A 24,383-nucleotide genomic window follows, 5' to 3' on the forward strand; every position below is an offset into this window, starting at 1 on the left:
ATAACAGTTTTTCTATTTGTCATTCGTAAAGTGCATTATGTTTTCGATTGTTGTGTTTGACGAGAAGAAACGACGTGTATTCATAATTTTGCCCTTAGATTGTCGCACTGGACAAACACTACCATTTAAGAAACACGTTAGCAATACTGAGTTTCAAATTTTGAAATTTCGAACGACCGTTCATTTTGTTTTTGGCCAGCTATTCGGCATGACGGATTACAATTGCATTCGTAAAATCATTATCTAATTTTCAATACGGAGAGAGATTATTCATGTTACATAAGGAACATTTAATTTGGAGCTCCCAGTGACTTCCTAATTACAGTATGTGATATATAGGAGTTATGAGATTGAGTACTGTTCGTTATCTTCGCCTTGCATCAATAAATATAACATACTTAATTAAATAATACACGCAATGATTCAAAAATTGTTCTTAAATTCATTTGAATTAAGTGCTTGTCTCAGATAAAACCATGCAAAACAGTCCAGAAGCACATGTTACCAATCCTTGTAATATTTTACATGGATAATCACCTATGGGTTCTATCTCCATTTACAAAATATTTCAGTGAAATGTCCAAGCATGTTCTTTTTATACAGCGCCACCTATTCCAGGCATATTGGTCTCAATTATCAAGCCAAAATACATCTTTTTCAGGTATTTTCGATACCCGAAATATAGATAACTGAGATAGGCAGTCCAATTCTGGACAGACTTAAAAAAGTACCTCCTCTATGCTATAAATCAAACTAAAAATGAGGTGAAGATATTTTATCATAATCGAGTACCAATGCCTTTATTATGGGTACCCCCCAAAAATAGCTGATTCAGCATTTTTTCCTTATGTTCAGAGCCATCAGTCTTCCAAGGTAGGCCAAGTTTGAGGGTTTTGTGTTCATTTAGTAAAAGCTCTGTCATATATGGCCAACTCATAAAAATATTGAGCTCGGCAAATAATATTGTCCATTTCGACAAGGGATGCGAAGAGACTACCATTAGGAAATCTGACAAAGTCGATAAAATCCACCATTCACATACCATACCAACAATTATATCAATACCAAAGGAAAAAACATTCTCATTTTAAGAAAATTTTAATAAATACTAATTTTGAAATTGGTAATTCAAAGTATCTTATACAAATCATAGTAATTATACACCAAAACTGTATTAATATGCACAATTTCAAAATAATCCAAATGTTTGACCATATAAATCTGATCCCCTGATCGTTAAAGATATTTATGTTACTCCAACTCCTTTAACCAAGTGTCCTAAAATTAAATAGGGGTTATGTACTAAGATACATCAGCCTGCCTTAGAAAACCTATACAGAGAAGTCTTTTCTAATACCATGTCTGTCTATGAACCAACTGAGAGATAGACCAATATGTGCAAAACAACACACCAATCTTCTTAAAGAGTTTTTCAAATCAGCACAAAAATGATTTCATCATGAAGGATATGATACATCATAAGTATATATGTCAAAAAGGCAGACAATATGCAGTTTTGGATAAAAATAACACGATTTTAAAAATTAATATCATTAACTATGAAAAACAGCCTATGGCGGATTTGAACTCAGGATCTAAGGTTCACCAGCCCAATGCTTTATTCACTGAGCCACAATGATAGACATGCAACCAAATCAATGGATAAAAACAATTTCACAAAACTATCAAATTGCTAACTTGTGATATGAGCCTTGGTGTAGTGAACTACCTTAAATATATTGTAGATGAAACAATCTACAAAGATTTTTTTAACAATGTACATAAGATTTCAAAATTCATAACAATCAAAGCTGTCTAAATGTTTGAGGGATCTTGTAGAATTACTGAAGTTGAAATAGATACAGTATATTAATATATAAATTTGACCTCATCCCTGAACATGGACAGAATGATTATTTCATGAGATTGACTTTTGTGCAAGATTTAACATGTGTAACATAATAAAAACATCATTTGCATGAAATATATTTGGCCTTACATGTAAATGCGACCTTAAACATGACTTTCATTCACTGGGTTTCTATTGATCTATTTGTAAAAAAGAAGTGACTTTGAATATGGCCTTTACTTTAATTAAATTTTATGTATCTTGATTAAGCTTCAGTCCTTCACTACAAGTTTTATGTTTTGAAGGTAAAAAATAAAACAATGATATCAAATAAAAAAACCAAATTTTCATCCACTAAGTTTTAAGAACCTTCAACCTATCTATATGGAGCATTTTGAGAGAAAAATTCAGTTCTTTACAAAATCCTTGCATTATGTTTAATGACAATGGGGGCTAAAATGAAAATTACTGTGTTTCCACTGTTTTGAAATTATACCTCCTACCCTAGAATTTAAAATAAAATATATATTGTTAAAGAGATTTTTCAATAAACATTGTTTTGAAGTTCACACTTGTACTAATTTCAAAGTAATTAATATCAAGCATATTTAAAAGTACCATTAACTGTAAAAACTGAGCCCCTCTTTTATTCAATTCATATGCGCAACAATTCAAACACGCATTGAATAAGTCCTTCCTCTATGCAATATCATTTGTGATTTCCCGCGGTTGCGCGGGGTTTCATATAGTTTAGTTTGATGTTCACGCATATTATTATACTTTCATTCAAAATACTCGAATCTGATTGGTCGAGAAACATTTGAAAAAACATATTGTTACCCTCTGAGAACAGAAAGCACGCGCTCCAGGGTGATAGTATCTAGCAACGGGTAACAGTATAGGCGCCCTCGAGTGATAACCCTACTAAGACTGCAGACATTTATTGACTTGTACCATGTATCATTTTTATTTGAAACATCAACAAATTCGTAATAACTTTCTCTGCAGAAAATATGGGATAGTAAATATATAGCGTTACCAAACCAGATCAACCCATATATAGAACAAGTGATGCATGTGCAGCCAATGGGTTAGTAAATATATAGCGTTACCAAACCAGATCAACCCATATATAGAACAAGGAATTTTATACATTAAACCTGCTCCAGATCTCTATGTTTACGTCAGTTTTACAACACGGTATGAAATTGATAGATTTATAAACACATTGATTGATCGTAATTATGATGTACGAAAGTACATTACGATCTTTAAATACAAATTGTTCAGTTAGAACGTTAAAATGGTTCCGCGATCAAAGTTTAAAATTAAAACACTGTCAATGCGTTTTGTCGTTCACTGTTCATTTAAAGCTTACAAAAGACAGCTTAATTGAATGCTACGCCCGGGACTCGCGCTTGGTGGTTTTCAATAATTCAATGCTTCTATGTCCATGTTCCGGCGAAGTGATCTTATTATTCTTCTGAAAGTCAATTTCAATATGTTAAAAAATCTTCAAAACTATTCCCCAAAGGAATCCTTTACTGTCAATTACGAAATTTGTTTTATCTGTTACATACAGGTTTGCTGCTCCAAAGTCATACCGAGTCTAAACGATGTCCGGCACTCCGTTAATGCCAGTCCAGTTACCGCAGCCGCCGGCGGACACCACCAAATCCTCGGGGGTGTACCACTCACATGCCAAAAACCAGAAGGAGGTTAGTCTGCCGTTCCTTAAGGAGGATTCGTATACCGACACCATACTGCTAGTGGAAGGGAAGAAGCTATACATCAACAAATGCATTCTGGGATACGCGTCGCCACATTTCCAGAAACTCTTAGATAACGCCAATAAAGCGGCAGTGGCGGACAAAAAGACGAAAGCGGAAGTGAAGGTCAGCGACAAGACCTACTCCGACTTTGTTGAACTTCTGACCTATCTACATCCGGCCACCAGCACTGATATAACAGGTACTTTATAATTCAGACACTAACACCGACTTAACAGGTACTTATAACATCGACACAACTCTCCCTCTGTAGATAAGAGTTTCTTTGGGAAGTTTTGGCTTCGATCTTGGTACTTGCGCTTGATAATTATTGGAAGTATTGTTGCACATAAGTATATTTAATTCAGACTTTTACAGATTTATTTCATTCACTCAATCTAATTAAATTTAGACCTTTCATCTCGCTCTTCGTTATCTGTTTGTCGCACGAGCGAGATGAAAGGTCTAGCTAATTTTAATTAGATTGTTCATTCACTGACATAACTTATTATTAAGCAGGGGTGGATCCAGGAATTGAAGTTTGAGGCGGGGTAATATTATAAGACCGGGGATATGGGGTCCGCCTTAAGGCTCCAAGTGGGTCCAGGGATTTGCCCTGGACGGGGTCCAGCTCCCGGAAGTTCCAGGATTTTATAGATTTTATAGGGCTTGAAATATGTCTCCTAAGCAGTCATTTTTTATGATTTTCTGTCATTTTTAATGAGTTGTAATTAATGAAATGACACAAATTTTAAGTTTTTAAAATTAAGTTCTCCCAATAAAAGTAACAATAAATCAAAAGGTCTTGTCATTTATTTGTTTCAAAGTAGAATTTTGCAGTGTTTGAGTTTAGTAATTTTCTAAACAAGAGACCATGATTTATAAATCCACCACTGTTACATGTAAGTACTGATTATGCAAATACACTCTAGACAGAAATTACATGTAATTAATCAAAGGTATACCTAATATCTAATAATGTATATAAATATATAACCCTATGGGGGATTAGATGTGGCGACATCCAACACAGGGTTATTATGTTGTCAATATCGCCGATACTAGCAATATAGGAAAGAGAGAGTTTATTGATCACTTTATAGAGGTACATATACGTACATGTAGTTACTGTTTGTTACGTAGTTACTGTTTGTTACGTAGTTACTGATTGTTACGTAGTTACTGTTTGTTACGTAGTTACTGTTTGTTACGTAGTTACTGTTTGTTACGTAGCTACTGTTTGTTACGTAGTTACTAATTGTTACGTAGTTACTGTTTGTTACGTAGTTACTGTTTGTTACGTAGTTACTGTTTGTTACGTAGTTACTGTTTGTTACGTAGTTACTGTTTGTTAAGTAGTTACTATTTGTTACGTAGTTACTGTTTGTTACGTAGTTACTATTTGTTACGTAGTTACTATTTGTTACGTAGTTACTGTTTGTTACGTAGCTACTGATTGTTACGTAGTTACTGTTTGTTACGTAGTTACTGTTTGTTACATTGTTACTGTTTGTTATATCAACCCTTCTAAGGTGACAGATGTTATAGAATTTTCGTCCATATAGCCAGACCCCCCACCCCCACCCCCTAACCTCTTTCTCTAGAGTAGGAGTCTACCGTACTAAAACTAAATAAATACTCCCGACATTTTTGCTATCAAAAAAGAAATTATTATGTACAGTGCAATGAACTTCCATTACAGATAAGGTGGCCCTACGACTTTTGCCTCTAGCGAATGAGTACGGAATGGTTCCACTCAAAGAAAAGTGTGAGAAAGTACTAGTCGGAAGTCTTCGGAAGTCTCCGACAACTCCGAAGGCTTCTAAAGGACCTCCAACTTATAAACATCGTAAGGACAACGCCCCCGAAATTCTTCTAAAATGCATCAAGTCCGCGGACGCCGGTTCATCCAGACCACTCCTGGAAGAATGTGTTCGAATTTTCTCTAATCCTGAGATTCCGCTCAAAGATCTTAAAGCCAGCACGGAAATATCCGACCAAGTCAAAGCTCGTATTTACGAAAACCGAATGGAAAACTCGTCAAGCAAAATGTCCAAATTAGCCAATGAACTAGAGAAAGAAAGACACGAGAAGGAAAAATTGCGGTCACAGCTGAATGAGCGCTACGCGACGAACACCAAAAGCCGCATGAGTCGCTTAACCAGGTTTGGTTCAGATCCATCTCTGGACAAACCTAGCAACCAGATTATGAACCAGATCCCACCGGCGCACCATCACTCACATCGCCCTAGCAACACCAACGGTCAAGGACGGGATAGATTCACAACAAGGTTAAATGCCAAATAGACAGAAAAATACCCTTCTTTCAAATCAGCCGAGGTGATTCTAATCAAGACTGATCCAAACATATAAACAAAAATGTCGTAAAGTATATTGTATTTTGATTTGAGAATGAACTTTATTTACATAATTATAGTCCACAAGTTTGAATTTGCCAGTAAACAGCTAGTTTAAATTCTAGTTATGTGTTTTCAAGTGTTGTGTAATAAAACAGTTCGTCAACATCCTTACGTGAGTTGAGGCCTTTAAGGGACAGTTGGAAGAGTTAAACAGTATATCATTTCAATCATTGATTGTGAATGGTATTTCGTTATGCTCCAGCACACCGATTGGAATTCAATATTCTGTATAAATGTTATACACACGAGACAAAATGACTAACATATCAGCACAACTTTCCATTTTTTAAATCTTTTTTTCAAGTGCATAATTGATTTTGTGAACATTTTTTTTGAAATTTTGCATTTTACGTGCACTTGTATGGATGATTGAAAGAAAATGACTGTGATTTATCAATGTAGAAAGAGTACACTCAAAGTGCCTTACAAATGGCCAGTGTACCAAACTTGCTTGTACGTCTATTCTTAACTTACACACCCTGATATTTCCCGATGAAGACGTAAAAGACAGGAAGTAACGGGGTATTGATATGTCCGTTATTTCCCGATGAAGACTTTATACACAGGAAGTAACGGGGTATTTCTTTTTCCATTATTTCCCGATGAAGACTTTATAGACAGGAAGTAACGGGGTATTTCTGTGTCCGTTATTTCCCGATGAAGACTTTTAAAGTTATAGACAGGAAGTAACGGGGCATTTCTGTGTCCGTTATTTTTGACGAAGCGTTCCTCCTCATTGATTCCAACTTGTATATGGCAAAGATTTCATGAACTTCGAATGAAAATATGTAATATTTACTTTACTAATGTTTGTGCCTTTGGTACATGCACATTTACAAAATGTAATAATGGCCATTTCCTCATGAATGCGTTGCACCTACAAACAATGCGCGTATGAATATATAAATGTACGTCTATTTCAACGGCTGGGATTTCCGACAAAAATGAAAGTAGAATGTAAGTAAATTTCAATTTGAAAGTACAATGGGATCTGAACTGTCACGCTTCACGTCGGCGTGAATTGCTGCAGTCCATAGCCTCATGTATTTTCAAAATGCAGTGCATTTCTTAAAAGTATCTAGTCTGGATCATCCCGACGTTTGGGAGTCGACGTATACAGAAACGTCGGGATGATCCAGACTAAAATGTATATAATTTCCTAACTCGTGCATCAGCAGTTATACCAGGTGAATGTCGTATACACAGCATTTATTTTTCCTGAACCACTTGGGACAGACATGTAGGTCATATCGACATTTTAGTGCGAATTCATCTCACAGCTTTTGATAAACAGTTATCCTACATGTAATCCACATGTACGTTAAAATTGCATGCTCCATGCTCAAACTAAATGTTTGAAAATCCACACCTGTCTAAAATACTTTTAAGGGAGTTATTGCATGGTTTAATTGTTACCCTTTTTCTTGTCAGATATGTTGTGAGTATAGTACATATAAATAATCTTACTTAATTTGTTATCGTGGCTGTTGACAAGTTATGCCCAATAAGAAATCATTCTAGTAAAACTTGTTATATGAAAGTTAAAGTCTATAATCTGCATTTCCTACAAATATACTTCTACTATAGCATCCAGACAAACTTTGCGGTGCCTATATATAGACCATCTTACATTTAATTCACTTACACATTCTTGATCTTCGTCTTCCAACCATAGTCCAACTGAACATGTCATTACTGGTAATGTCAATATAATTGAAAATGACGACCGGAAGTCAGTTATTTTAAAAGTTCCTAAATTCGGAGCCCGACCTTTCCATTGGCGACAGAACTCATTTCAGTTCTAAATTCTGTTGAAGTTTATGTCAGACGATGGGCTAAATGTGAAAAAGAACTTCACACCTTGTCAAAATGGATGTATAAGAGGAATATTAAAATCTGGTATTAGAGACATTAAAACATATTCTTCTGTGTTTGGAAAGCGAGAAGAAAAGAAAGAATTAGATAGGTTACATGAGGAATATGTATTGGTTCCAGCTGACAAAGCTTGTAACAATATGGTATTTATAGGGTTCAGCATTTTATTCCATTTTAATCGAATTTGGCAATCCAACATAGACACCGAGTTCTCTTTTCAAAGACGAAATTCTTCAACATCATGTTTCAGTTTTAACACATTTGATATCCCTGTCAATGGAACAAAATAATAAGAATTATTGTACTTCTACTGGATTCCTAAACTTTACAAAACCCTCACAAACAAAGGTACATAGCTGCATCCAGTAAGTGTTCTACCAAGCCCCCATCTTCTTCACGATAATAGTAACAGCTACACAGGAGAAGCTTCAAACGTATTATGCCACGACGTAAGCAAGAAAGGGTGTAAACCGAATGTGGATTTTCAAACAAATTAAAAGAACGTTTAGTAATTGATGTCACAAAACTTTTCCCATATCAACATCGTCAAAACGTGCGACTTTTCAACACTTTACACGACCATTCCTCAATAAATGAAGGATCAGGCGATTTGTCATCATAGACAGACGTTTCTTCAATAAACTGGAACACGGATTTGTGCTCAATATTCCAAAAAAATCACTCTGATTTCTCATTGATAATATTTAAGTAGTCGTTGGTCACCAATGTTTTAAAATTGAAGCAGGCTTTTCGTAAACAAGTTGATGGTACAGGGGTCTTAACAGTCTCTTTTAAAGTCAGCATTTTGCAAATTCCATAGTCGTTATAAACATATATCTGTCACTGGGTCGAATGCTTTCTGACGTGTTTCATACCAATTGTTAGGCGGTTCTTTACATATCGAATTTGACTCTGTATTACTCCGTTTACCTGATCATGATATAGAGCTCACGGCGAGTGTGACCAGTTAACAAGGCCATGCTTATTTCTCCTAAACACCTTATATTACCCTTGGTATGTCCAGAGGTCCTAGTCTGCCCCGCTCTTCATTTTGGATTCTTTATCGGATTTAGGAGGTTCACCACTGCCCATTACCTTCACTTGCTTGTGAGGGATATTGCCCAGGTTCACCGTAAACCATATACAAGATACAAAATATTTTATTGACAAATCAAGGGCCCCGGAAGGCATTGTTGACAAAAGAGGTATACTTTAAACATTATTTCTATAGAAACTCAACAATATTGCTCACTACATAATCACAACCAGGCATCATTGTCTCTATTGTTGATGATGAAATATCATTATACTTTTTTGAAAGACTCGGCGTGCTATTATCAAAATGAAGTATGTATCTTAATAATTAAAAAAAAAAAGGAAATGAACTCGATAAACAATGCAAGGTGAAGATAACGAACAGTGATCAATCTCATAACTCCTATAAGCAATACAGAATAGAAAGTTGTTCAAACACGGACCCCTGGACACACCAGAGTTGGGATCAGGTGCCTAGGAGGAGTAAGCATCCACTGTTGACCAGAATTCTCATAATCTAAAATTTCCACGCGCATACAGTAAAACAGACACCGCCCCTTTGTCGAATGAATCTACTTGACAATCAAACGGTAAATGAAATAATCTTATTTTTCTTAAACTGCAAATATAGCTTTCTGTGCTTGCTCACAAAGGCGTTTTACTGATTTTTATTAAAAGATTTCCACTGGTGTCCATAACCATAACGATTTCTGACGTTTTAACAATTGAAACACACGTGACTTTTGCCGGATCAAAGAGGAATGCTACACCAGGGAAATTTGATGTGGATGAAAAGTGGAGGGTGTGTACAACAATATCTTGAAATTGAAAACATTCAAATATACTTTATTTAGTCAAAAAATGTAGTTTTAGCAGAATTAATCTGAAAAAATTAAAACCCTGCTGGATTCGAACCCACGATCTATAGAACTAACCTACTGAGCTAATATGGGAAAAGACAAATATTGCTGATATCAATATTTTCATCCATGTTTTAAAAGGAAGTCAGCCATTATGACAATATAGTATACCTCCTTAAAGTAGCTCACTATATCACCACTTATACTTTTTGTGATACTACATCATAAGATGGATATTGAAATGTTTTGTGAAATTACTTGTATTGATTGATTTGTTTGTCTATCATCGTAACTCAATGGATAAAGTATCGGGTTACTGACCCGCAGATCTCGAGTTTAAATCCCCCTAGTCTTTTGTATAATTTATTGAAATAAAATTTTGAAAATCATGTTTTTCCCTCCAAAATTGCATATTTTTGCCTTTTTGACACATTATTTATATAATATAATATCATCATATCTTCATGATTTAATTATTTCGTGATGATTTTATAAACTCTTTCAAGGTACATGTATAGTGGGCCACCTTAATCTAGCAACAGCAGGCCCCGGAATCATATTCTTAAAAAAATAATACTCAGACTTAACAAATTTCAAACACCTGTAAGATGTCCATTACTTTTGAACTCAAACTCTTCATTTGCAAAAACTAGAAATTTTATGAAAAAAATATTGAATAACAATTTTATTTCTGAATTTTCAATTTCCCAATCATTGATCGCAATATTCAGATTAAAAAAAAGATCCTTCATGACCCTAGAGACAGGTATAATATAGAGCAATAATATCTATAGGGGTTTCAACAGTGTTGCTGGATATCAATGAGGTCATTGTAATCTCGCTGAGTATTAAGGTGTTTGCGTCAGATCTTTGTAATCTCGCTGAGATATATTAAGGTGTTTGCGTCAGATTTTTGTAATCTCGCTGAGTATTAAGGTGTTTGCGTCAGACCTTTGTAATCTCGCTGAGTATTAAGGTGTTTGTATGAGATCATTGTAATCTTGCTGAGTATTAAGGTGGTTGCGTCAGATCTTTGTAATCTCGCTGAGTATTAATGATGTTTATGTGAGACCATTGTAAGCTTGCTGAGTATTAAGGTGTTTGTTTGAGATCACTGTAATCTCGCTGAGTATTAAGGTGTTTGTTTGAGATCACTGTAATCTCGCTGAGTATTAATGATGTTTATGTGAGACCATTGTAAGCTTGCTAAGTATTAAGGTGTTTGTGTAAGAGCAGTGTAATCTTGCTGAGTATTAAGGTGTTTGTGTGAGAGCTTTGTAAGCTCGCTAAGTACTAAGGCGTTTGTATGAGATCATTGTAATCTCACTGAGTATTAAGGTGTTTGTGCGAGATCAGTGTAATCTTGCTGAGTATTAAGGTGTTTGTGTCAGATCATTGTAATCTCGCTGAGTATTAAGGTGTTTGTGCGAGATCATTGTAATCTCGCTGAGTATTAAGGTGTTTGTGTGAGAGCTTTGTAAGCTCGCTAAGTACTAAGGCGTTTGTATGATATCATTGTAATCTCGCTGAGTATTAAGGTGTTTGTGTGAGATCAGTGTAATCTTGCTGAGTATTAAGGCCTCCACTGTCTATATATAGTTTATAGTGCAATATCCGGTACCCAGGAGCCTATGGATTCACGTCTGACATTTCTGTACCTGCTACAAGAAAAGAAATAATGATAGTCATCTCCTACTAATCCACAAGTGGTTTAAGGGCTGTCGGCGATATTGCAGCGGAATAAATCTTTATTAAAAATGCAATTTTGAAGTTCTATCTTTAGTTTGATTGCTCTTTTTAATGCTTCCATCTACAGAAAACAAATTCAATTTGTGAACAATAAATTTCATTTGGAATAAATATTAGAACTACTATGCATTGTGTTGATGGTATATTTTGCTAAACAAGACAAAGTCACTTCAATTCCAATTTCTGATGAAAGGTTTATAGCATACTATGTCTGTCAACCGAACCTGCATAATTCTGTTTACCTTAGTTTTTGTTGGTGATAAAATTTTCAAGGGGCAAATAGAATTAGAGTTAATTTCTCTTTTCTTACTAAATTACGAGAGTAAAATTTGACATTGCTGATAAAATGACTGCGGTGGCGAAGTTTTTGGAAGAATATTTCCATGAATTCAAGATATTAGAAATGGAATCGAAGCCAGATCGAGAGGGATTTATCCCAGGCCATGTTTTTACTTAACAATCAACCAAACCATTTAACACATTACTACAAAAATGAAAGATCATACATGTCGGCTTTAGAGAAATTTGAAATGAACACTCACACGTTGGCCTGCATAATTTAGTTATAAAAATCTATTTATCCTATACTATAAATCATAGACAGATGCCGGGGAGAGGGGCCCTACTGAACTATTATAACAAATATATTTATCTTATAAAACATTATATAATAATGTAATATATTATAAATATAATATGATATAATATATAATAATATATTTATCCTATACTATATAAATCATAGACACATGCCGGGGAGAGGGCCCTACTAAACTATTATAACAAACATATTTATCCTATACTATAAATCATAAACAGAAGCCGGGGAGAGGGGCCCTACTGAACTATCATAATAAATATATTTATCCTATACTATAAATCAGTATTAATTATCACTAATTACAAATGAGCATTTGCTAGCTATTCCATAATTGATTTGATTTATTGCACACACAGCATTTATCTATTTCAAAGAGAAATTGATTGGATTTTTCTTCTCGGCATTTTTTAACATTTTCAAGGGTGGATTTTTATGATTATCGGACTTCGTTCTTTATTTCAGGAAACTGCAGGAGTTGTATTTCTTGATACAAACCCATTTTCCGAGCTGCCCTTTAAAAGGACTGAATATGTATAATCAAATTGTCCTCAACACAGTCTTCAAGAAGACCGTCTCCCCGATTGTACTGAGTTCTAAATTCTGTTGAAGTTTATGTCAGACGATGGGCTAAATGTGAAAAAGAACTTCACACCTTGTCAAAATGGATGTATAAGAGGAATATTAAAATCTGGTATTAGAGACATTAAAACATATTCTTCTGTGTTTGGAAAGCGAGAAGAAAAGAAAGAATTAGATAGGTTACATGAGGAATATGTATTGGTTCCAGCTGACAAAGCTTGTAACAATATGGTATTTATAGGGTTCAGCATTTTATTCCATTTTAATCGAATTTGACAATCCAACATAGACACCGAGTTCTCTTTTCAAAGACGAAATTCTTCAACATCATGTTTCAGTTTTAACACATTTGATATCCCTGTCAATGGAACAAAATAATAAGAATTATTGTACTTCTACTGGATTCCTAAACTTTACAAAACCCTCACAAACAAAGGTACATAGCTGCATCCAGTAAGTGTTCTACCAAGCCCCCATCTTCTTCACGATAATAGTAACAGCTACACAGGAGAAGCTTCAAACGTATTATGCCACGACGTAAGCAAGAAAGGGTGTAAACCGAATGTGGATTTTCAAACAAATTAAAAGAACGTTTAGTAATTGATGTCACAAAACTTTTCCCATATCAACATCGTCAAAACGTGCGACTTTTCAACACTTTACACGACCATTCCTCAATAAATGAAGGATCAGGCGATTTGTCATCATAGACAGACGTTTCTTCAATAAACTGGAACACGGATTTGTGCTCAATATTCCAAAAAAATCACTCTCATTCTCTGAAGATTGATATCAAAATATATTGGAGTTTCTCATTGATAATATTTAAGTAGTCGTTGGTCACCAATGTTTTAAAATTGAAGCAGGCTTTTCGTAAACAAGTTGATGGTACAGGGGTCTTAACAGTCTCTTTTAAAGTCAGCATTTTGCAAATTCCATGGTCGTTATAAACATATATCTGTCACTGGGTCGAATGCTTTCTGACGTGTTTCATACCAATTGTTAGGCGGTTCTTTACATATCGAATTTGACTCTGTATTACTCCGTTTACCTGATCATGATATAGAGCTCACGGCAAGTGTGACCAGTTAACAAGGCATGCTTACTTCTCCTAAACACCTTATATTACCCTTGGTATGTCCAGAGGTCCTAGTCTGCCCCGCTCTTTATTTTGGATTCTTTATCGGATTTAGGAGGTTCACCACTGTCCATTACCTTCACTTGCTTGTGAGGGATATTGCCCAGGTTCACCGTAAACCATATACAAGATACAAAATATTTTATTGACAAATCAAGGGCCCCGGAAGGCATTGTTGACAAAAGAGGTATAATTTAAACATTATTTCTATAGAAACTCAACAATATTGCTCACTACATAATCACAACCAGGCATCATTGTCTCTATTGTTGATGATGAAATATCATTATACTTTTTTGAAAGACTCGGCGTGCTATTATCAAAATGAAGTATGTATCTTAATAATTAAAAAAAAAAGGAAATGAACTCGATAAACAATGCAAGGTGAAGATAACGAACAGTGATCAATCTCATAACTCCTATAAGCAATACAGAATAGAAAGTTGTTCAAACACGGACCCCTGGACACACCAGAGTTGGGATCAGGTGCCTAGGAGGAGTAAGCATCCCCTGTTGATCAGAATTCTCATAATCTAAAATTTCCACGCGCATACAGTAAAACAGACAGCGCTCCTTTGTCGAATGAATCTACTTGACAATCAAACGGTAAATGAAATAATGTTAATTATTTTTCTTAAACTGCAAACATAGCTTTCTGTGCTTGCTCACAAAGGCGTTTTACTGATTTTTATTAAAAGATTTCCACTGGTGTCCATAACCATAACGATTTCTGACGTTTTAACAATTGAAACACACGTGACTTTTGCCAGATCAAAGAGGAATGCTACACCAGGGAAATTTGATGTGGATGAAAAGTGGAGGATGTGTACAACAATATCTTGAAATTGAAAACATTCAAATATACTTTATTTAGTCAAAAAATGTAGTTTTAGCAGAATTAATCTGAAAAAATTAAAACCCTGCTGGATTCGAACCCACGATCTATAGAACTAACCTACTGAGCTAATATGGGAAAAGACAAATATTGCTGATATCAATATTTTCATCCATGTTTTAAAAGGAAGTCAGCCATTATGACAATATAGTATACCTCCTTAAAGTAGCTCACTATATCACCACTTATACTTTTTGTGATACTACATCATAAGATGGATATTGAAATGTTTTGTGAAATTACTTGTATTGATTGATTTGTTTGTCTATCATCGTAACTCAATGGATAAAGTATCGGGTTACTGACCCGCAGATCTCGAGTTTAAATCCCCCTAGTCTTTTGTATAATTTATTGAAATAAAATTTTGAAAATCATGTTTTTCCCTCCAAAATTGCATATTTTTGCCTTTTTGACACATTATTTATATAATATAATATCATCATATCTTCATGATTTAATTATTTCGTGATGATTTTATAAACTCTTTCAAGGTACATGTATAGTGGGCCACCTTAATCTAGCAACAGCAGGCCCCGGAATCATATTCTAAAAAAAATAATACTCAGACTTAACAAATTTCAAACACCTATAAGATGTCCATTACTTTTGAACTCAAACTCTTCATTTGCAAAAACTAGAAATTTTATGAAAAAAATATTGAATAACAATTTTATTTCTGAATTTTCAATTTCCCAATCATTGATCGCAATATTCAGATTAAAAAAAAGATCCTTCATGACCCTAGAGACAGGTATAATATAGAGCAATAATATCTATAGGGGTTTCAACAGTGTTGCTGGATATCAATGAGGTCATTGTAATCTCGCTGAGTATTAAGGTGTTTGCGTCAGATCTTTGTAATCTCGCTGAGATATATTAAGGTGTTTGCGTCAGATTTTTGTAATCTCGCTGAGTATTAAGGTGTTTGCGTCAGACCTTTGTAATCTCGCTGAGTATTAAGGTGTTTGTATGAGATCATTGTAATCTTGCTGAGTATTAAGGTGGTTGCGTCAGATCTTTGTAATCTCGCTGAGTATTAATGATGTTTATGTGAGACCATTGTAAGCTTGCTGAGTATTAAGGTGTTTGTTTGAGATCACTGTAATCTCGCTGAGTATTAAGGTGTTTGTTTGAGATCACTGTAATCTCGCTGAGTATTAATGATGTTTATGTGAGACCATTGTAAGCTTGCTAAGTATTAAGGTGTTTGTGTAAGAGCAGTGTAATCTTGCTGAGTATTAAGGTGTTTGTGTGAGAGCTTTGTAAGCTCGCTAAGTACTAAGGCGTTTGTATGAGATCATTGTAATCTCGCTGAGTATTAAGGTGTTTGTGCGAGATCAGTGTAATCTTGCTGAGTATTAAGGTGTTTGTGTCAGATCATTGTAATCTCGCTGAGTATTAAGGTGTTTGTGCGAGATCATTGTAATCTCGCTGAGTATTAAGGTGTTTGTGTGAGAGCTTTGTAAGCTCGCTAAGTACTAAGGCGTTTGTATGATATCATTGTAATCTCGCTGAGTATTAAGGTGTTTGTGTGAGATCAGTGTAATCTTGCTGAGTATTAAGGCCTCCACTATCTATATATAGTTTATAGTGCAATATCCGGTACCCAGGAGCCTATGGATTCACGTCTGACATTTCTGTACCTGCTACAAGAAAAGAAATAATGATAGTCATCTCCTACTAATCCACAAGTGGTTTAAGGGCTGTCGGCGATATTGCAGCGGAATAAATCTTTATTAAAAATGCAATTTTGAAGTTCTATCTTTAGTTTGATTGCTCTTTTTAATGCTTCCATCTACAGAAAACAAATTCAATTTGTGAACAATAAATTTCATTTGGAATAAATATTAGAACTACTATGCATTGTGTTGATGGTATATTTTGCTAAACAAGACAAAGTCACTTCAATTCCAATTTCTGATGAAAGGTTTATAGCATACTATGTCTGTCAACCGAACCTGCATAATTCTGTTTACCTTAGTTTTTGTTGGTGATAAAATTTTCAAGGGGCAAATAGAATTAGAGTTAATTTCTCTTTTCTTACTAAATTACGAGAGTAAAATTTGACATTGCTGATAAAATGACTGCGGTGGCGAAGTTTTTGGAAGAATATTTCCATGAATTCAAGATATTAGAAATGGAATCGAAGCCAGATCGAGAGGGATTTATCCCAGGCCATGTTTTTACTTAACAATCAACCAAACCATTTAACACATTACTACAAAAATGAAAGATCATACATGTCGGCTTTAGAGAAATTTGAAATGAACACTCACACGTTGGCCTGCATAATTTAGTCATAAAAATCTATTTATCCTATACTATAAATCATAGACAGATGCCGGGGAGAGGGACCCTACTGAACTATTATAACAAATATATGTAACTTATAAAACATTATATAATAATGTAATATATTATAAATATAATATAAATATAATATAATAAATATGATATAATATATAATAATATATTTATCCTATACTATATAAATCATAGACACATGCCGGGGAGAGGGCCCTACTAAACTATTATAACAAACATATTTATCCTATACTATAAATTATAAACAGAAGCCGGGGAGAGGGGCCCTACTGAACTATCATAATAAATATATTTATCCTATACTATAAATCAGTATTAATGATCACTAATTACAAATGAGCATTTGCTAGCTATTCCATAATTAATTTGATTTATTGCACACACAGCATTTATCTATTTCAAAGAGAAATTGATTGGATTTTTCTTCTCGGCATTTTTTAACATTTTCAAGGGTGGATTTTTATGATTATCGGACTTCGTTCTTTATTTCACAAAGTTAACTAATATAAACAGAACTATTATAATAAATATATTTATCCTATACTATAAATCATAGACAGAAGCCGGAGATAGAGCCCTACTGAACTATTATAATAAATATATTTATCCTATACTATATAAATCATAGACAGAAGCCGGAGATAGAGCCCTACTGAACTATTATAATAAATATATTTATCCTATACTATATAAATCATAAACAGATGCCGGAGATAGAGCCCTACTGAACTATTATAATAAATATATTTATCCTATACTATATAAATCATAGACAGATGCCGGAGATAGAGCCCTACTGAACTATTATAATAAATATATTTATCCTATACTATATAAATCATAAACAGATGCCGGAGATAGAGCCCTACTGAACTATTATAATAAATATATTTATCCTATACTATATAAATAATAGACAGAAGCCGGAGATAGAGCCCTACTGAACTATTATAATAAATATATTTATCCTATACTATAAATCATAGACAGATGCCGGGGATAGGGTCCCTACAGAACTATTATGATAAATATATTTATCCTATACTATATAAATCATAGACAGATGCCGGGGATATGGTCCCTACAGAACTATTATAATAAATATATTTATCCTATACTATAAATCATAGACAGATGCCGGGGATAGGGTCCCTACAGAACTATTATGATAAATATATTTATCCTATACTATATAAATCATAAACAGATGCCGGGGAGAGGGGCCCTACAGTACAGAACTATTATAATAAATATATTTATCCTATACTATATAAATCATAGACAGAAGCCGGGGATAGAGCCCTACTGAACTATTATAATAAATATATTTATCCTATACTATAAATCATAGACAGATGCCGGGGATAGGGTCCCTACAGAACTATTATAATAAATATATGTATCCTATACTATATAAATCATAAACAGATGCCGGGGAGAGGGGCCCTACAGAACTATTATAATAAATATATTTATCCTATACTATAAATCATAGAGGGCCCTACTGAACTATTATAATAAATATATTTATCCTACACTATAAAAATCATAAACAGAAGCCGGGGATAGAGCCCTACTGAACTATTATAATAAATATATTTATCCTACACTATATAAATCATAAACAGAAGCCGGGGATAGAGCCCTACAGAACTATTATAATAAATATATTTATCCTATACTATAAATCATAGACAGATGTCGGGGAGAGGCCCTCTACTAAGCCCCGTCTAATCTGATAAGAATACATGATTGTTACTTCTCGCAGGATGTAATTTTTCTTTTAGAAAAGAAAATATACGGCCGATCTTCTGCCTTTCTGCAAGAAATCATTTCGAATACCCGGATTAGCTGCTTCTGATTAGTTCTATTGTAGTTTTATAAAAATAATCTTGGAATTTGCGTAAAATATGCAAGTTAATACACAGGTAATTTCATTATCCAGAAAGTCTCCAAAACAATTTGATGAATTGTTTTTACTATTTTGTTACACTATTGAACTCATTACGTCCGTATAGCAGTTTTTCAGCAGATTCAGATTCAATGCGTTGATTTTCTGATCTACCCCGACAGTAAGATACATCCTGACAACAGATGGGAGATACGCGTTATTAAAATGTCTCACCCTATTTAGATGATTATGTACCGCTAATAATAAAAATCAAACTATTGTTGACAAGATATATTTTATCCGGAATGTATATGCATATATATGCTGTATGGTTTTCAAAGAGTATTTTTAAACAGCGAAAATCATTTGATCCGCTTTTCTGTTCACCAGAGAAAAATGTAATGATTTCAGTATTACCTGTTCATAGTTGAATTACTATACCATGTCGATGTACAGACTGTTCTCGGAACACCATTAACCGTGTTTTAGAGATATCTAGAGATTTCAAAAGGAAATGAATTATTCATCTTTCGTTGCCAATGAAATGTTTTATTCATAATTGAAATTACACTGAGTGAAGTGTATGTTGAGGTCAATCATGCATAGTATTCTTTGGAAATTTTGCTAATGAGGCTTATCCTAGAAAGACTGTCACAATGCCCGCAAAATGGGATCGCTAATAGGTAGGACACATCCCAGAGGATCAAGATTTTCCTATTCCCGGAATGTTATAGTCTAAATAATTTAACGATATAATTGTAAACTGCGGAACCAAAAAACAAAAAACAAAGAAAACAGAAAATGATTTTCTCCAACTTTAGATAAAATTGCGTTTAAACACTGAATTTTGTGTTACATGGGCACTATTTTTGATCGATTGGAGTTGACAGATTTTTGTTATAGAAATAAAGGTGTTTTATAAAAAGTGTATTAAAATAATTTTACAAAGGATACACTTTGTAATTACATAAAATTTGATTCCCTAAATCTCTATTGTAAACACGGTGTTAATCTATATATAGACTGAGACGGATGCGCGCGCACTTCTCGGGACTGTAGACAAAGGCTTATAAACCACGTGGCTTAGACTCTCCAAGTCAAAGAGGAGACATCGTTTCAGGTTAAAGTAATATCTTTCTAGATTAAAGAGATATTTCTCTGGCTTTAAGAGATACATGTATATCCTTTTACATTTAAGAAATAACTCTCTTCGGTACAGATATCTCTCTCTAAGTTATTGAGATATCACTTAATAAATTTTAAAGTGATGACTTAACAACGATGCTGATTGGATGAAAAATTCGTTTGATTTCTTGTCAAAAATATTTCGTCCAGAGTTCATCTGCACTAAGCACGAGGAACTCCTTTTCTCTGGAATGCGTCTTCCTTGTTCTAATTTTAGCACTATTTATAGAACGGGAATTTCCACACAAGCATTGTAAACAAAAGCTACCAAAAATAAACACAACCAAAGATATGAATAAAATATAAATCATTTTAAAGAAACAACACACATACGCCTAGTGATGACGTGGCAGAATATACAACTTGATGACGTAGGACACTGACTGGTAGAAGTAGACAGATTGTAAACATAAGTTCCCGGTATGTATCGTATGCTTTACGAGTTCGATAACATGACGGAGCAAGCAGCGACTTTTGATCTAGGAGATATTAGGGAATTTGAACTATGTTATATGGGGCTCGGTCAACAAGGGCAATTTAGATGAGGAGGTGTTGAGGTTTTTACTTGATATTGAAATGGAGTCGTGTCGCATTCCACCGTTCCTACGACACAACCAGTGTTCAACGTCTCCTCGAACGCAATGCAGCACACATCCAGTCACAACTTGTCCTCTTCCTTTATATCCAATTCAGCTTTTATTCCTACGCGCCATTTCAAAAACGTTAATTCAAGCTTTTTTGATAAGAGAAACTATTTGTTTTTCTATTTTAAAAACATAATTAAATGACAAGAAATAAAGCTTATAATTTTTTACTTGATGAATGCATCAAATAAAGAATTTATAGTTTTATTTCCTAAATCCCTACAAATTAAAGATATATGTCTTTTTCAATGAATGGTAAAAAGGCATGTCATAAACGTCTCTTGCTGTTATTACCAATTAAAAATTCTGTTTAAAATCTTCCCATTTGCATTTGGTAGCTAAATCTTATGACAAATCAATAACAGAAATGCTGTTTTTAAATACGCTCTAGGAATGCAGTCGCATTACGTCTATCCAAGTTCGATTTTCAGAAAGAACAATTGTTATATCGAATTGGACATGTATGCCATTTATCTTTTCTAAATGTATGCGAATTTGCTCTCCTGAAAAATTCAATCTGATTAAACTCTGCTTATCGATCCGCTCATCCTGTTTAATTGTCGCTACAATAAGTAAGGGGAGCGGGTCGAGGAGCTCATTTTAATCAGATTGCTGACAAATTGGGTTAATAAATTGAAATACGAAATGAAATTGATATGCAAAATGATGTACATGGTGAAGTAAGTGATGGATTTTCATGTTGATTCTCTGGTTTATTTTACTATAGATTCATTGTCTGATTCATTTTACTATAGATTCTATGTCTGGTTCATTTTACTATAGATTCTATGTCTGGTTCATTTTACTATAGATTCTATGTCTGGTTCATTTTACTATAGATTCATTTTCTGGTGCATTTTAAAACAGATTAATTTTCTGGTGCATTTTACTATAGATTCATTTTTTTGGCGCATTTTAAAATAGATCAATTTTCTGGTGCATTTTACTATAGATTCATTTTCTGGTTCATTTTACTATGAATTCATTTTCTGGTTCTTTTTACCATAGATTCTATGTCTGGTTCATTTTTGAATTAATTCATTTTCTGGTGCATTTCACAATAGATTCATTTTCTGGTTCATTTTACTATTGATTCATTCTCTGGTTCATTTTACTATAGATTCTATGTCTGGTTCATTTTACTATAGATTCATTGTCTGGTGCATTTCACAATAGATTCAGTGTCTGGTTCATTTTACTATAGATTCATTGTCTGGTGCATTTCACAATAGATTCAGTGTCTGGTTCATTTTACTATAGATTCATTGTCTGGTGCATTTCACAATAGATTCAGTGTCTGGTTCATTTTACTATAGATTCTATGTCTGGTTCATTTTACTATAGATTCATTGTCTGGTGCATTTCACAATAGATTCAGTGTCTGGTTCATTTTACTATAGATTCTATGTCTGGTTCATTTTAGTATAGATTTATTTTCTGGTTCATTTTACAGTAGATTTATTTTCTGGTTCATTTCACAATAGATTCAGTGTCTAGTGCATTTTACTATAGGTCCATTTTCTGGTTCATTTTACTATTGATTCATTGTCTTGTTCATTTTACTACAGATTCTATGTCTGGTTCATCTTACTATTGATTCATTGTCTTGTTCATCTTACTATAAGTTCATTGCCTGGTTTATTTCATTATAGATTCATTTTCTGGTTCATTCTACTATAAATTTTCTGGTTAATTTACTATAGATTAATTGCCTGCTTTATTTCATTATAGATTCTTTTTCTGGTTCATTTTACTACAGATTGATTCTCTGGTTGATTTCACTACAAATTCATTGTTTGGTTCGTTTTTTAAAATTATAGATTAGTTTTGTAATGAATATCTATGCATGTCCGTGGTAGACTCCCCAGCATATTCGTCAAATCCTCGTTGTGTTCAGTTAAATAATGGGGCATTAAACCAGACGTGTCTTCACTTAGATGATCAGGCGTTAAACCAGGCATTTCTTCATTCAGATAATTGGGCATTAAACCAGATATGCCTTCACGTAGATAATCGGGCATTAAACCAGACATGTCTTCGCTCAGATAATCGGGCATTAAACGAGACATGTCTGCGCTCAGATTATGAATCTCTCTGATGTTATTGTTAAGATAGATTTATAAAGCCGTTTAAAACTTTCTGACATTAATTTTTGGTACTCTAGTTAAACATATAAATTTGAATGCATAACTATTTAAAAAAAAAATGGTACTTTAAACCTTTCTTTTGACAAAATTAACGCACTACTCATATATCTGTAGTGTCGCAGTCAGCCGGGTTCGATCGCGGGTGGCCTGGTTAGCTCAGTTGGTAGAGCACCTGACTAGAGATTCAGGGTGCCCGGATTCGAATCCCGGTCTGGTCCGTTGCATTTTCTCCCTTCCTGTTACATTTGGTGCCGTGACCAGGATGATAATGCATGAATAAAGCATTTTATATTTTAGCCCCCAGGGCCAGCGAAAAACAGTTTGTTATCACCAATCTTCGTTATATCAGATAATATTTTCGGTAATTTCCTCCCAAAGGATTCCCATGGGGATCCGGGTTAGAATAGGTCCTCAGTACCCCTTGCTTGTCGTAAGAGACGACTAAATGGGATCTTCCTTCGTATGAGACCGCAAAAAAACGAGGTCCAGTGTCACAGCAGGTGTGGCACGATAAAGATCCCTTCCTGCTCAAAGGCCGTAAACGCCGAGCCCTAGATATTGCAGCCCTTCACCGGCAATGGTGACGTCTACATATGAATGAAATATTCTCAAGCGGAACGTTAAAAATACATTCAATCAACCAACCTCCGAAAGGAAAATGATTATTACTTCGGAATACGCGTAAATTAGTTATAAACGTGTTAGTTATAAACGTGTTTGATCATATTTCCATATGACTTGTAAATGGCTTGACAGTTTAAGACTACGGTCTATCATAAAATTTTGGCACTGAAAATATTGGGCAGAATTTTTTACAATGAGGTATAAATGATGTCGGATCGTCCTTGTTTGGCAGAATTTCATTTTGGAAATGCTAATGTTTCTATTGAATTTGCTTTATACACCAAAGCCACATTTCCAGAGTACCAAAATTACCCGACATTTTTCATTTTAAAGCTTGTACAGTTGTACATGTAACCATGTATTTCAATATCTAATATTCTAAATGCAATAACATAATGTACCAAAGTTTATAGAATTCAAACAATTCTTCCTATTGCATCACTGAGTTGGCTACTCGCCTGGAAAACTGCAATCATTTCGTGGATACTTAAATACCGAATGAATTAGATTTCTATATTTTGATTAAGGATAAGTGGATTAAGTATCTATTTCTTCAACTAATTAGTTTGCATAAGTAACAGAGGATTGTACACGTGTACCAATCTCTAACACGCCGTATACATGACGTGGTGAGATGGTGTGCCTCTGTATAAAGCATTCATATCTAAATTGAAAATCAAGCAACGATAATGCGCATGAAGAATCTTCTTCTCAAACATTTCTGACAAAGGTAGATCTTCCTGAATGATTAAGATATAGAATATTGATTTTGCATTATATGAAATGTCCGTTACCGT

General features: G+C 34.2%; 1 protein-coding gene across 1 annotated transcript; it reads left to right on the forward strand.

Annotated features, from left to right (window-relative positions):
- The first annotated feature begins 3,315 nt into the window (after positions 1–3,315).
- LOC125657222 (uncharacterized) lies at positions 3,316–6,100 on the forward strand. Its single transcript, XM_048887899.2, has 2 exons — positions 3,316–3,820; positions 5,321–6,100. Exons 1-2 carry the CDS (start codon positions 3,466–3,468, stop codon positions 5,923–5,925), a joined length of 960 nt encoding a protein of 319 aa, XP_048743856.2. The 5' UTR covers positions 3,316–3,465; the 3' UTR covers positions 5,926–6,100.
- Positions 6,101–24,383: the final 18,283 nt, after the last annotated feature.

The sequence above is a fragment of the Ostrea edulis genome, chromosome 7 (assembly GCF_947568905.1).
Source record: "Ostrea edulis chromosome 7, xbOstEdul1.1, whole genome shotgun sequence".
Lineage (NCBI taxonomy): Eukaryota > Metazoa > Mollusca > Bivalvia > Ostreida > Ostreidae > Ostrea > Ostrea edulis.